A 16,756-nucleotide genomic window follows, 5' to 3' on the forward strand; every position below is an offset into this window, starting at 1 on the left:
AGTTTTAACAGAGTGTGGTTTGCAACTGCTTCAAAGAAGAAAGCCACATTTGACACACTGCTTTAAAGAAGAAAGCCAATGGGATTCAGCAGTCAGGCAATGTCACAAGTACTCCAACAATTTAGACAGCTGCATCAAACCAGCAAGAAAATAACACTACTTTATTAAAATTACTTTAAAAGGGTTAACATTTTAAAGGTACAGTGTGGACTGAACGCTGTATTTGTTTAGTAAGTAATAGGTTGTGTAATAGGCTGTGTCCGAGTCCAATAAACATTGCCTCTGTAAACACTTTTTCAAATCAAAAGTGAGAGCCACTGTTAATAGGCAATTGCTTAAAGCAGATGGAACATGCAATGCCAAGCAATAGTCAGAATTTGCAAAGTAACTTTAGATGCTTAACTTAATTTCCAATGTGGTTATGACTGTACTCATTTTACACTAAAGCAGAATCAGATAAAATTAGTTAGTCAGCCACTGACTGCACTCTCCATGTTTTTCCTACAGTACAATCAATATGAGCACTTTGTTCACAGTGGAACTGATTTACAGCCTCTGCTCTAACCATTAACAGTCTGCTTCAAAAAACAGTCAAAGGGTTCCGGTTCTGACAGCCTAGCACAGGATAAATAAAATAGTACCTTAAATGGGACTACTGAGTCTTTGCAAGAGAGTGTTAAAGGGGAATATATGCCATTTTAAAATGATAAATCTCCAGATTCTAATTTGGTTTTGCTTATAAGCCAGACTATAGTTTTTGCATGAAAGACAAAAGATGGATGATAACATACTGTAGCTATAACAAAGTTGAATTCAACCACTACTGAACATAAGAATTTAACATGGCTTTGGTAATCACTATGTATATTCTGAAACGTAACATCCGGAAATACCTAAAACAACGTTAAGTGAACCAGTGAGAATGCGTTGATTGAAAGAAAGAGGACATTAACAATTTTGAAAATCCTTTTTACTACTTATACTAGCACTTTCAAGTACTGTAGCAGTATGAATGTTTAATTTTAATTTTGAAAAAAAAAAAGTTCCCCATAACTTCAAAAGAAAAAAAAAATATATTTCATAATCCTATACCTTGTTTGGATTCTTACTGAAATAAAGCCAAATATTGTTGTAAATTATTCTGCCATGCCTTTTTCTGGATCTGATTCAAAGTGCCAGAACAGAATCTTACAAGTAACTGCAGATCACTACTTCCACAATTCTTCCATAGTAGTTTTTCTTTGGATTTTAAGAAAGTAACTGAGAAAACTAAACTAAAAAAAAACATCCTGTACAGAAATACAATACACAATTTCCACTGTACTAGATTAAGCTGTAATATCTACCTAATCCTCCGGGTTTGCAGTGTGCTTTTTTAGGAGTAAAAGATAGGTTGCTGATGGTGACTAATAAGTGGTTGATCTAATCCAAGCTGATTCTCCATGCACTAAGTATTGTATGACAACCGCTAAACACTATGTAATTTTCAGAAAATGCAGAAGTTTCATATTTAAGTTTACATACAAATGTTCAAAGCTGATTTATTGTGTTTCAGTGTTGAAACTTGGTCAGTTACTGTATCAGCTTGTATCATACAGCACCCTCTACAATAATATATCTGCCGTGCAACCTTGTCCAGCAGTTACTTAACAGAAATGTACTGCAACAATTTAAAATGTTAACCTTAAAAACTGCAAATGGATAAACTGGGTATACATAAAGAATTTAATTTACTTCCTAGAGCATTGCAGTGCTTTGCACTCCTGAATTACACAGTTCATTTAGCAAATTGCTAATTTTGTTAGTTTTGACAAGCTGGTTCTTTTCAGTGCTTATATGACTAAAGTTATAAACATTGTGGGTGCACAGGTGTGCCCGTTAGGTGTACTGATATTATACAAGAATAATACCACATACTGTCTAATGACTTTTTTTACAATGCTACAATGTTACATAAATATAACCAAGGTTTTTTTTTTTTTTTTAATACTAAATGTATACCCAGTAATAACTTTACTTGTACAGGCATACAGTAATACAAGACCACATTTGTAACCATTTGACAAAATGGATATTGTTGTTTCCAATGGCCTTAGTGGTCACCTTGGTAGTCTGGGAGTGAAATATTTAGCCAAGGCCAAATTTACACAGAAATCAGCTAGCTATGTAGAACAGTAACATTCTCTATCCTTGAACACCAGATAGTGATAATGATGCATCACAGAAGTATGGGTGATACTATCTTTGTTCACGGTCGTACCTTGTTTGAAATACAAATTCATTCCTGAGAAGGAAAATTTTATTAAGTGACAATCGTGCTTAAGCTTACTTTACTGACTACTCTCACTTGAACCTACAAGCAGTGGAATGCAAATTTAGTTGTTTTGTATATGTATAAATGAAGCAGCCATTACAGCTCCACTGTAATATACACTATACAATAATTCTTATGTGGTTGTATGAAGATATGTTTTTTGTTGCATCCATTTATCTATTTTTAAATCAGAGCATTTTTTCATTTACATATAATTTTAAAAAAGGTAACACCTGCTGTTTATTTGTTACGCAAACTTGGCCTATACTTAAGTTATTTGGCAGCTGATTGCAAAAAAAAAAAATAATAATAATCTGGTAGTTCCAAGCACTAAATCACTGACACAGTACTTCAAAAGAAAGGCATATTTTGAGGCGTTTCTGAATTATTATAAATTGGCAGGTAATACAATGCTCATTGTTCAATAAACTATGTAAGAAACCTCTGCCACGATAATACAAAGGTACTGTTTATTTATGTATTTATTTATGTACTGATATGAATGTAGCTTTAAACCTTCGGAATACTTAAACATGGTCATCATACTATCTCCTGATCTACGAGCAGAACACTGCATGCTATTAGAGATGGTCGGATGTTACCTGTTGGGTGAGAGATCTTCATCAGGATCCTGATGAAGATCTCTCATAGATTGAAACATTGATTTGACCTGTTGGCATGGCGTTTTGACAAATAAAATTACAATGATTTATTTTGGAGCTTATTTAGTGTGTGGGTATTTCATTTCTTTATTTAAGTGTATTATAAATGAGAACAAGTACCAGTGAAATACTCACCCGCCTTCACTTTCAGCCTCCTCCGAGCTCAAGCAGTCCTCTATGGGTATCTCAGTTCTTCTCCTGCGTGTTGCTCGGTGCAGGGGACTCATCCTGCGTGACTCAAGTTTGTCCCGCAGCTCTTCCCTCACCTGCTCCTGCAGCTTGGGGATGCCTTCCTTCAGGCTCTTCACCTCGTCTTTCAGCTCGGACACACACAGGATCAAGGTGTTCAGCTTCTCCAGCATCTCCGTCTGCTTCCCCTGGAAAAGACGCACTGCCCCCCCACTCCTGTCATCCGCACTGAACTGCGAGTGTCTCTCATTATTACTGAGATAATAATCAGTTAAAGTCGTGGACACCCTGGATTTCCGACTCTTGTACCACACAAGGGCCAAGCTGATCCCAGCCGCTCCAACCAGTGCACTCAACACCAATGCTCTGCTGTCTGGTTGCGACATTCTGCTGGTCTGAAAGAATATAAAGAAGCTATCAATAACAAGTAGCAGCCTAGTTTCCTCAGTCTTAATTCTAGCAACTTTTTAAATTAAACAAAAATTTGTATAATGTGTAGCATTACATTACCTGCTTGCATCAGAGCCTGACGCTTTTTAAAAATGGGACATCAAAATAAATACAGACAAAATGGGGATCTAGGATATCTCCCTTAGCTACCATTCTGACAAACCACTTTGCTAAACTATAACACCCTGACTACCCTTAGTCACTTGTACTTATGCCAGAGCAACATCAACTCAGAAAGGAAGTTTATGTAGTGTACTGATAGATGTAATACAGTCATGGAACATTTACAGTGCTGTACTGATACCCAATTACAAATCTTAAAGCATTGCTATAATCTTTTTACTGTATATTATTTAGTGTATTACCACATAACATCTAAAGAAACTCATTTTAATTCTAAGAGAGCATGCAAGGTGTAAACATATCCATTCATTAATATCCAAACACCCATTGTGAGTCACTGAATTAAAACGGATAGGGACGATATGTTGGGAGTGCATTGGTTGTGTGCAGGAAGGGGCAACACATTGGCGTGGGTGGTGTATGGGGGGCATTTTTTCACTTAATTACTCATTTTTTAGTTATATTGTGACGTTATAGACCACCAAGACAGTATTATTACGTTGAAAACAATACACGCAACAGTATGCACATGTACTTATATATATATATATATATATATATATATATATATATATATATATATATATATATATATGTGTGTGTGTGTGTGTGTGTGTGTGTGTGTGTGTGTGTGTGTGTGTGTCTATGTATATCCATTACGTCCACGTCGTCTATACGATATAAAATAGACAAATTACCGGACAGTGGTATAGAAAAAAATTTAATATATATGCAATTGGAAAAGAGATATCTTTAAATCTCAGATCAAGCGGACTTTAAAACAGATTAACGTGTCTAATAATACAGCCAAGACGAAGAAGATTACTACTACAAATTGGTTTCAGACGACTGGCAGCACTTAATCACCGTAAGAAAAAAAACATCTACAGTAAATATATGCACCTGCTGCTATACACTGAGCCACTTCGTTAAAATGAATTGCAAGCTCATATAAAAATACAAATATAATGTCATTCAAAAAAGTTCCAAGTTCTTACTTTATCTCTGTATCGCCTCACCACTCTTATTTTGACAGCCGTGCACAGCACTAAACCTTCCTCCAGACGAGACCCTACCAGAGCTTTAGAAATAAAGTTCCGCCTCTCTACGCAAGTAGTAGTAAATAGGCGTGTTTGATGTCGCCTACGTCATCGCCTTGGTCTGCCTTCTCAACAAAGGAGGCGCGAAGTGCTCCTTCATTCATAAACTCAGTTTAGCAAGACTCGAAACTTTGCATCAGTGTTCAGCTTTGAGTCTTGCAGAAAATAAATGTTGCAGATAGGAAGTCAATACTTTCAGTGTAAACTGGGTCCTGCCAAAACTGTTTGCTCAAGGACAATATACACCAGTTTTATTTTTGTAAGTAAACTAGAGGTTTTAATCAAATCATGTCTTCAATTATTCTTAAATAAGCTTGAAAACGGGCAACCTAGGGACCAGCATATTAGAACAGTAGAGGAATTTCTGGGAAGACTATCCATAATTGACTTTTGTGCAGATACTGTAGACTCTGGCAGTAACACACAGGATCAACACGAATCAGGCTAGGCTCTCAATGATAATATCAAGCAATGCCTTTGCTTGCTGCTGTAATATATCGTATATTACTGTGATAAATACCTTCCTAAAAAGAGGAAATTAAACTAATATCTATATACTTATATTGTAAAACCATAAGTCCTTTCACCTCATCACCTAGAATTTGCTTTTTATTATTATTTTTAAAAATAACAAAATAAATAACTAGATCAATGCAATCCCAAAATAACTACACAGGTCTCTCTTGGTTTGCATGACAGTAATGTTCTCACTTGCAAGTAAGATACACTGTGACATAAACGCTGTTTAATTATAACCCAGAGGTGTACTATTAATCTTTTTGATTTTTCTGCTGAGAACAGAATTGAACTATTCAGCCCTGTGGCATCTCTAGCAGTCAAACAGCATTACATGGAAAAGAAAGATGGAGTAGATGACCTACGTATTAAAATACCACAATATTCCTGGCTTACCACATAGTACTGAACCAATTTAAGGGTACCTGTAACTTTAGTAGGTTGACCACATCTCATATGTAAGACTTAAGCACAAATGGAGCTAATCTTATCAATGCTAGTAAACTACAGTTACCTGCTGGCAGTGTTAACGTGTATTTGTTTTCTGGAGTACAAGCTCAGTCCTCAGTCCAAGGTTATTATTATCAAACATCCAACAGTGCAAGTTAGTCTCTTTAATTTATTTCTGTCTATAGAAAATATGTAAATGCTTAGTAAGATTAATTTTTTAATGACTGATGAAATTACATTGGTATTTCTCTTTGCACAGTTCTGGTATACCGGTATATAAAATCACTCACATGTTGTTAATAACGTTGTGATTGTAGGAAAGTAATTATTATATAATTATTTTCCTACAATCACAATTATTATAATTTCAGTGTATACATTTGACTGAGGGAACCTTAAATGATACTGGTTGAGTTGTGCTTCTTTTAGCTACAATCCTAAACTATGGGATTCTGTTTAACTAGTTTAATTTCAAATTTAACTTGAAATTAGGTGGGAAAACAATCAGGAGCCAGTTAACACAGTTCGGTTTGTCAGGTGGCTGTGAAGCATGGTTTCAGATGGGTCAGGAGACACAAAACATGGCTGAAAGAAAATGCTGAACCATAAACTAAAAGGTTCAAAGTTGACCAAGAAAGTAGACAGCCTGCTAGTAATGTATTCTGAAGTTTATGTGTCAGAAAAGTGCTATTTTTTATCATGATTGTATCAAAGCACTAAATAATACAATTTTATACTATTAAATCCTGCACTCAACATACTACAATTTCCTTTCAACATAATTATTATCAACCATTTGGATGAATTCCCTGAGCAACAGGGATAACGACCTCACCTGAAACCCCTTTCCTTCACATATGATTGTAGGTGATGCCCATAATGCTGCACAGAGAGTGGATCTACATGCTGGCAAGGGAAATCTGTAAATCTAAACTAAACAATCTACAGTAAAATGTTCATCAATGATTTGCCTCTGTACAGGGGAGGGGGAGGAGAGTCTAGGAAAGTGTAAAGTTCAGCTTAGGTTGTACTTCACAAAAGTACTACATATTATATGAAAAAAAAACAAACATAGTTAACCTTGGGAGAACATATTAAATACATAATTTAAGTAGCAAAAAACGTGATGAAATGCAAATAGCCTATTTTAGGGCAACACATTTTAACGAGGAAGACTTCCCAGAAGCTACGTGAAGTCTTATCCATTTCCTATCAATGGAGAACTATACGAACATACTGTATATCAAAATATAAAGAACATAGTACAGGTGTACTATCTTATAACAAGTGCAAAGATTCATCAAAATTGTACAAACTGATACCAAGATTAGGCTTTACTATTTCAGTGTAATATCCTATTTTAATCAAACAGTGTTTGTTTAAAAACTTATCTTCAATGACATAAGCAAGAATTCCAACTTCTGGATTGCCCCTCATCTAATTTTAACCTTTCTGTCTCCCCCTGTCGATCATAAAACCAGTTAGTTACCTTATCTTAAGAACAATCTACCTACCACATTTATACTGTCAATGCATCAAACACAAATAGCGGGCTTGTGCCACCAACGGCTGCGAAACTCGATGTAGCATGAACATAACGTTAGAAGCAAAGAAGTGTTCCAGAAGATATGAAGGCTGGGTACGTGCAGTTTCTTCCATCAACAATGTGGTGGTTTTTAGAATGAGGGTTATTGTTTCCAGCCCACATCCACCATTCAGTTGGAACTTAAAAGGGGCATGCACCTCATATATAATAATTTCAGTACCACCTCACATCCAGCCTTGGGTTTGTTTGGCAGCAGGAGATTAGGTGATAAAAGAAACACATCCAGCCATGACCCAGCATAGGTTGGGTCAATGCCTTGATAGGACACTTCACAAGACACATATATCACAGAGCAGCTGTTCAAACAGGCAGCCTTACAAAGCACCACTCTTGTTCTATCAGAAATATAATTGTTTTTTACCTGCTGTTAACATATCAGTAAATAGGAAAGGGCAAACTTATTATCATTTCAACATCTTTTGATTCAACTCTAAGATTGTACTAGCTGACAGCTTGCTTGCTCAATTCAATTTGTAGGCCCTATATATCCCTTTAATTTTACATCTTTGTTTCAACTATTGCTTATTTAAATGAATTAAACCTCCATCCAGGTCCCAAAGCAGCTGATTTTTCTGTTATCATACAGGATAGCTTGACATTTTTTTTGGAGAAATTATCAGGGAAAGACAAAGGGTCTTCAAAACCATTTAAATGTTTGTAGCACAAAAAAGTAGCTCAGATTGCTGCATAATTTGTTTCTGTTTTCTGAAGTATAAACCATTGTAGCCACCGAAGCATCTGACAATAACTTTATAGAGTCAAAAACCAAATGTGCTGAGTGTTTAAAGTGGCTCCAGATTAAAACTGTAAATATGTCTTCCTATTGATAGGCTGTGACACTGGAAGGCACACTCAACCATTATGTTCCTGTTACCTGTTACTAGATCTCAAACTCAAAATGTCAATGACAATGCATTTTAAATGTTTAAACCACAACATGTTCTATATAAATAGATTACGTATGTTAATATCAGCTTTTTGTCTGTTTTTATTTATATTTAATTATTTATAATATGTTTATAAGTGCACATTTTGTATGGAAGACCGGATTATCACTTAAACATACAGGTAAGAAAAGCTGCTTATATAAAATGTTCTGTTTGTAAACATAATGAAATTCCGAGACAGCAATTATAAGTGTAGTTGCTACTAATAGACTCTTGCGAGCATCTGCTGTATTATTGCAGTCTAAGTAACTGTATAGGAGGCTGTGGGGTCCAGTGGTTAAAGAAAAGGGCTTGTAACCAGGAGGTCCCTGATTTAAATCCCGGCTCAATTACTGACTCACTGGGTGACCCTGAGCAAGTCACTTAACCTCCTTGTGCTCTGTCTTTCGGGTGAGACGTTGTTGTAAGTGACTCTGCAGCTAATGGATAGTTCACACACACTAGTCTCTGTAAGTCACCTTAAATAAAGGCATCTGCTAAATAAACAAATTAATAATCATATCTGATCTTTGATCAACCGTACTGTCTAATTAACCAAACGCACCTGTAATCATGTGATGAATTACCTGTGGTGTATTAGGCACACAGCTTCTGCTGCTAAAACAGCCACGAGATTTAGCTGCCAAGAGCAGCTGGAACTTTTATTTTATTCATTTAAATTCCACGTTATTACAATGTCTTAACAGCAAGCATCAATGTATAGAAACATTTTACTGAATTTTTTAAGTTTAATGATTCCTAAAATTCTGTAATTTGTTGTACTGAATTGTATTCTTTCATGATTTTCAATGTGTGGTATATAGTAAGTTTAATTACAGTATTTCTCTGTAGGTGTTAAAGTTTTACTGAATTTATTTAACTTAATGATTTTTAGGATTTGTAATTTTGTATGCTTAATGTGAAGAATAGGTTACTAGCTATATATCAACGGTACATACTTGGTACTAAGTGCAAATAGGGTTGCCACCTGGCCCCATAATTCCAGAACAATGTGAGACAGAACAGGATTTTGAAGTTGCCTTTGAACTGAAGGAAATCAACAACATGTGAATTGAGCCTTAAACCTTTGCTAAATTGATTCTGGTGATTAATTATCTTGAGGCAGCATGACAATACAATAATAACTTTTGACAAATTAAATGAAAAAATAAGTACAACATCAATATTTATTTATTTTATTAATAGCTTTAAAAATATATATATTTTAAAGTTTCTTTATAGTTTTTAATAGTATATCACCTTCTCCCTCTGAAATCATTAATACTGAGCAGCTGTTCACTATTCCTGACACCAGACAGCGTGAACACTGGATCAGTGTTGTTATTTAATTGGGAGAGTCAATGTAAATTAGGGCTATATATTACTAATTAGCAGGATATAAATAGCATCTTTTAAATATTGAGAACAGAAATATCATTTTGTACAAAATAAAAATAAATATCTTGAATAAAACTACACACATGTTTATTCAAGATGCTTTTTTTATTTTGTAAGATTTGTATTATTACAATGATTCGGATAATTAAGACAATTATTGGCCTAGCGCCGCCCGGGGGAGAAGGAGGGTTAGGTCGAGCAGGGAGTCCTTGGCTCACCACGCAACAGTGATCCCTTAGACTGGCCGGCACTTGTGGGCTTGCCTGTAAGCTGCCCAGAGCTGTGTTGTCCTCCAATGCTGTTGCTCTGAGGTGGCTGCACGGTGAGTCTGCAGTGTGTAAAACAGTGGGTGGCTAACGGCACACACTTCGGAGGACAGCATGTGTTCGTTTTCGCCGCTCCCGAGTCAGCTCTGGGGTGGTGGCGGTGAGCTAACCTAAACAAAAATAATTGGACACTACTAAAACAACAAAAAATGAATTGGCAACTACTAAATTAAAAAAATCAAAATGGGTCAGAATAATGGACAAAAATTAAATGGGCATTATAATAGGGGCATGCTGTAGACCACCAAATTCAGATGGCGAGCAAAATAATCTGTTACACAATGACATTAGAAATGTGTGTAGCAAAGGAGAAGCGATACTAATTGGGGATTTCAACTTCCCCCATGTAAAATGGGAAAACCCGATGGGAAGTAAGACAACTGAAATTAAAATGGTAGAAATGATAATTGACTGTAATGTAAAAACTTTACAATGCATTAGAAAACTGTATTCAATTCTGGTCACCTCGCTACAAAAAGAATATTGCTTCTCCAGAAAGAGTGTGAAGAAGAGAGATCAGAATTATTCCTGGTTTAAAAGGCATGTCATATGCAGACAGGCTAAAATCTATTCAGTCTTGAACAAAGAAGATGCAGAAATCTGATTCAAGCTTTGTAAGTTCTAAAAGGTATTGACAATGTCGACCCAGGGGACTTTTTCGACCTGACAAAAGAAAGCAGGGGTCACAAATGGAGATTAGATAGAGGGACAGTGTTACTAAATATAGTGCTGCACTGTCTCAAGCTATATCAGTTTATCTAACAAATCTTATAGATAAAAACAGGAATAACACAAGATTTCTCTTTGAGTCAATAGCGAAATGAACAACTCCTCAATCGGAATGTGTTACACAGAATACTCTCTGTCAGCTGTGATGAGTTTATGAATCACTTTAACAAAAAAGTGACTGACGTTACAAATCAGATTAGTAACTCTGTATTAAACTGAGACTTGTCAGCAAACAAAATTACTGATACTGAACCGAAACAGATCCTTGAGTTTTTTTCCTTGACATCTGAAGTAGAGCTGGATTTTTAATTAGAAAAATGAGCCCCACAACTTGCACATTAGATCATATTCCTACCATACTTTTAAAAGAGATATATCTAAAAATAAATACCACTGTTTTAAATATTATTAACAAGTCTCTTTTTTCAGGCATTGTGCCAGACTCCTTTAAGATCAAGGGAAGTAATGTTAAAACTGTACAATGCACTAGTAAGACCTCATCTTGAATATTGTGTTCAGTTCTGGTCACCTCGCTATAAAAAAGATATTGCTGCTCTAGAAAGAGTGCAAAGAAGAGCTTAAAAGGCATGTCATATGCAGACAGGCTAAAAGAATTGAATCTGTTCAGTCTTGAACAAAGAAGACTACGTGGCGACCTAATTCAAGCATTCAAAATTCTAAAAGGTATTGACAGTGTCGACCCAAGGGACTTTTTCAGCCTGAAAAAAGAAACAAGGACCAGGGGTCACAAATGGAGTTTAGAAAAAGGGGCATTCAGAACAGAAAATAGGAGACACTTTTTTACACAGAGAATTGTGAGGGTCTGGAATCAACTCCCCAGTAATGTTGTTGAAGCTGACACCCTGGGATCCTTCAAGAAGCTGCTTGATGAGATTTTGGGATCAATAAGCTACTAACAACCAAACGAGCAAGATGGGCCGAATGGCCTCCTCTCGTTTGTAAACTTTCTTATGTTCTTATGTTCTTATGTTCTTAAGATTGCAGTAGTAAAACCTCTTAAGAAGTCCATCCTAGATCCCACTGCTCCTAATAATTACAGACCTATTTCCAATCTCCCTTTTCTGTCCAAAGTCTTAGAAAGAGTAGTGGCTGATCAACTCAATAGATTTCTTGATGCACAGAATATTTGATGCACAGTTTATTTCTGAGAAATTGCAGTCTGGCTTTAAGCTTTATCACAGACTGAGACAACACTAATCCGAGTAGTGAATGATGTTCTGCTGTCCTATGACTTCGGCTCACCTTCAGTTCTTGTTTTACTTGATTTAAGTGCAGCTTTTGACACCATTGATCACTCTCTTTTAATTGATCGCCTTGAACATTTGGTGGGATTGTCAGGTACTGTCTTGTCTTGGTTCCGGTACTATCTCACAAACAGATTTCAGTTTATCCGAGGTTATGTGTGGGGTCCCTCAGGGTTCAATTCTTGGCCCAATTTTATTTTCTATTTACATGTTACCCTTGGCTAACATTATTCGTAGACATGGAGTTAGCTTCCACTGTAATGCTGATGATACTGAGATTTACTAGTCCCTCAAACAGGACTATGTATCTGCTGCTAACATTTTGAATACCTGTCTTGCTGACATTAAGAACTGGATGTTTAATAACTTTTTAATGTTAAATTCAGACAAAACAGAAGTGATGATACTGGGGCCTCAGAGAAAACATGAAGATACACATTTGATTGATGTTTTATCTGATGGACTCTGTACAGATTTTAGGGCAGAAGTAAAAAAACCTAGGTGTTATATTTGATACAGAACTTTCTTTTGAAGAACACATTAAAAATGTCGCAAACATTTCCTTTTTTTCGTTAAAAATGTCTTCAAGTCTAGACTAAAAACCAATTTTTAGCCTGACATTTTCATTCAAGTGAGCTGATATCCCATTGCTCCCATATTGTTCCCACAGCTTTATTTACTTTATTATTTATTGTTTATTTATTTATTTATTTTAATCTAGATTCAAATCATATTTTTATAATACAATTTATATATTTTGTTTTGTTTTTATTCTGTTCTTTTTTTAAAATGCTTACTGTTATTCAGTAATATGTATTGTTTTTGGCTTTGTAAAGCATTTTGTGGAAAGATTAGAATAAATTGACACTTACCTGCTTATAAATGTGGCCTTGTGTAATACCGTCAGTGGGAATATCCTCCCAGTGAGTCATGGTGCTCACTAGTCTCCACCAGGTGGCGTAGTCTAGGATACGAGCAATTTACGATGACACCTGTTTGAGATATAGCATCGAAACCAAGACAGGATACTACCTGATAATTTTACTACAGCAGTCTTGAATGAGTTAGGAACAGTACCTGATAAGAGAACTGTTAACAATATTCAAAACTGCAGTGTTTATTTTGGGGAAATACTTCTTTAAAAAGTGAATAGTGGGAATAGAATCTAATGCACATGTTGTGGGTTTCATCTTTTGCACTATAGTAACCAGATCCAGTTCACAAAGCAAGGAAAAATGTTTTAAAGTCTGTTTGAGTGCTGGGTGACAAACGGTAAGAGAAGCATTACTATTGTGATTCATAAAATCATCACAGCATTGATGAGCACTTGATAGAACAGACTCTGAATGTGGATTAGTTAATTTTGCTATAGACTGAAAGAGAAATCTAAGATTGCTTTTTGTTTCAATAAGATTTGAATAATAAACTGATTTTGCTAGAGATAGTGCAGCTCTATTTTGAAGTATTATCTTTCCAAATTAGACAATGGACCTGATGTTTAGTAGCTCTCCACGCTATGTTATTAAACCACAGGGAAAATATTTTATCTTTTTCTTAATTTTATAAGGTGCAATAGTATATAAGATGTTTGTTAGAGGGGTGTTAAAAATTTTGCCACAAACCATAAAATTTTACATTTCAAATGACGAATAACCTTTTATGTTCTCGTGATTAAGAACAAACTCTTTACTAAAAATGATAGCAATCCCACCACCTCAGCCTTTGGGATGTGACCTCTGATAGAAGGAGATCCCTGTCAGACAGGCATCTATAGTGATGCATTCTGGTACGGCTTCAGCCACATGTCAACCAAAGTTAAAATATCTAAATTTGATTCCAAAATGAAGCTGTTAATTAAGACAGATTTATTACCCAGAGATCTTGGGTTTAGTAAAGCCAAACGAAGAATGGTCTGAACAGAGCTATCTAAGTTATCATAGGCGGACATTGTATTAGCTTTAATTAAATAATCCGAATATAAAACCCGGGAAGTAGATTGAAATTGATAACGGGGAACTGACAGTATCGTAATAGAATAATTAAGTTGTGGATTTTAATCATGTGGCTCAAGTTTGTGAAACACTTCTACTAGTGATATATTCTTTATGTTTTCTGCCAATCTGATCGGATCCCTCTTATTTGGATGCAGTCTGTCTTTTCTAAAGAATGCAGGTCTTTCCCAAAGACTATCCCAGTTGTGAATAAAACCCATATTCTCTGAGGCACACAAGTCTGCCAGCCAGCTGTTGAGAGAAAGTAGTCTACTAAAGCTTCACAACACCTCCGAACAACAGGTAGAGGCTCCGAAACAATAATATTCCTACCTAATTGTTTTACTTTCCGACAAAGTGATTTAAAATGATTCTTGATGGACAATAACAGTGGACACTTGTTTATGGTTTTAAGCTAGATTTTCCATCTGAGAAGCAACATCAAGAATTCTAGCACCTGGATAATATTTAACAGATATTTGCTGAGTGTTCCTGAATGCTGTGATGACATCTGACTCACCAACTAAGAGCACTTCTCTAGAAATAATCTCATGTTCGTTATGATTAATAACAACGTTACATCTGTTATTAATGACGAGTTTAGGAGACACAGATGGAGAAATCCTGACCTCAGATCCCCTTATAACAGATTCTCAATGATGTTCTCCTACTGGGGGTGAAGAACAGACACCTTGTTGAGGTCCCACCCTGTGTCTAGGTGAGCAAAACAGAGGGGAAGTGGGTGCTCTCCACCCCCCCATCAGTGCCAATAACAGGCCATATTGTTGTAACATTATTGAAGCTGTAATAAATAATTTGCTCAGACGTAATCATGTCTCTAAGGGTAAAGATGTGTTCTTCAAGTTAATGTATTTTAACTGTCAACTCGATTGACATTACATTTTATGCAAAGGCCTTTTTCTCTGTGTCCTTAAAGCTACTGCTGGATGAGAGGTAGTTTTATTAGTGCAGAGTAGATGAGCAGGTGAAGATTGCAGAGATGTCTGGTTAAGTTTGTCCAGCATACACAGTTTTAAGCAGTCACAATGGCATCTTTAGTTGATGTGCTGGTGACACAGTTTAGTTTATTTCTGTTGTATTGCAAGTCCTGGGGCTATATTTATCAATCATGCACATGAACAAAGGTCATTCAAAACTCTGCCCACACAAAAATTTCATTCTAAACTGTGCACACACACAATTTTCATTCTAAACTGTGTACACACACAATTTTCATTCTAAACTGTGTACACACACAATTTTCATTCTAAACTGTGTACACACACAATTTTCATTCTAAACTGTGCACACACACAATTTTCATTCTAAACTGTGTACAGGCACAAATGTCATTCTAAACTGCACATGCACAGTCTAACAGAAAGTGTGAGATTTATCAACATATGACTTTGCGTGGAAATGTTAGTAGACTCACGCATACAATAATTTCCTTGTGTTAGAATGATGGTACTGTAAAAAAAAATCAAACCCCTATCATTCAGGATAAAGATACACCATCACTGCATAATGAAAAACAATTGTGTATATAGCTGAAATTTAAAGTGTATATACAATTAGTCTAATATAATTATTATCCACGCAGAGGTATCAATATTGATTATCACCACCATGAGTATTACAAACTCAATAGAAAACAATGTTGTTGTTGTTAGTCCTTTCTGTCCTGCATTGTGAATTGCAAAATAATCTTATAAGTAGAAACACACGCAGCCTATTAACACGTAGACATTTTTACTATAAATTCACAGAATAATTAAAAACCACTTGAAAATTGCTGAGAGAGTGTTTAGGGATTGTTATGACTTTACACAAAGCACAGACACACTTTTTACAAGATACTGCTTTCCTGAGGAAGTCTTATTGGAATTGTGAGATATGTTGGGACCTAGGCTACACAGACCAACCAAATGCACTCATCCCATTCCTGCACATAAGAAAGTTTACAAACGAGAAGAGGTCATTCATTCCATTGTTCCAAGTTATTAGTAGTTTATTGATCCCTGAATCTCACCAAGCAGCTTCTTGAAGGATCTCAGGGTGTCAGCTTCAAAAACAATGACTGGGGAGTTGGTTTCTGACTGCCACAATTCTCTGTGTATAAAATTGCCTCCTACTTTCTGTTCTGAATGCCCCTTTGTCTAATCTCCATTTGTGACCCCTGGTCCTTGTTTCTTTTTTCTGGGTCAACATTGTCAATACCTTTTAAATTATTTTAGCCTGTGCATATGGCATACCTTTTAAACCCAGAATAATTCTGGTCACTCTTCTTTGCACTCTTTCTAGAGCAGCAATATCCTTTTTTGTGGCGAGGTGACCAGAATAGAATATTCCGGATGAGGTTTTACTAATGCATAGCAAAGTTTTAACATTACACTTATCTTAATTATAGCTTCCCCTCATTGTCTAGATGAAGACATTTCTGAGTCAACATAAACTCCTAGATCTTTTTCATAGATTCCTTCATCAATTTTGAATTGTGAATGCTGTCTAGATCATTTTGAATGACCTTTGCTGCTGCAATGGTGTTTGCCACTCGTATGCAAATTTAACACATTTGCTTACTATACCAGAATCTAAGTCATTAATTTATATTAGGAAGAGCAGAGGACCTAATATTGATCCCTGTGGTACTCCACTGGTTACCTCACTCCATTTTGAGGTTTCTCCTCTAATCAGTACTTTCTGTTTTC

At 35.8% G+C, this 16,756-nt stretch overlaps 1 protein-coding gene and 1 long non-coding RNA gene across 2 annotated transcripts in view; both read right to left on the minus strand.

Moving 5' to 3' along the window:
• LOC121315657 (regulator of microtubule dynamics protein 2) overlaps positions 1 to 4,826 on the minus strand; it is a 70,266-nt gene extending 65,440 nt beyond the window's left edge. The window contains exons 1-2 of the mRNA XM_041249931.1: positions 4,737 to 4,826; positions 3,112 to 3,560 (exon numbers count right to left, since the gene is read on the minus strand). Coding sequence (XP_041105865.1) covers positions 3,112 to 3,551 — 440 coding nt within the window. The 5' untranslated portion in view covers positions 3,552 to 3,560; positions 4,737 to 4,826. The remainder of the gene's footprint in view (positions 1 to 3,111; positions 3,561 to 4,736) is intronic.
• Positions 4,827 to 10,068: 5,242 nt separating this feature from the next.
• The window catches only part of LOC121315659, a 66,704-nt gene continuing 60,016 nt past the window's right edge, over positions 10,069 to 16,756 (minus strand). Inside the window, exon 3 of the long non-coding RNA XR_005950299.1 lies at positions 10,069 to 10,170. This is a non-coding gene — a long non-coding RNA (uncharacterized LOC121315659). The remainder of the gene's footprint in view (positions 10,171 to 16,756) is intronic.

This window comes from Polyodon spathula, chromosome 5 (genome assembly GCF_017654505.1).
Source record: "Polyodon spathula isolate WHYD16114869_AA chromosome 5, ASM1765450v1, whole genome shotgun sequence".
Taxonomy (NCBI): domain Eukaryota; kingdom Metazoa; phylum Chordata; class Actinopteri; order Acipenseriformes; family Polyodontidae; genus Polyodon; species Polyodon spathula.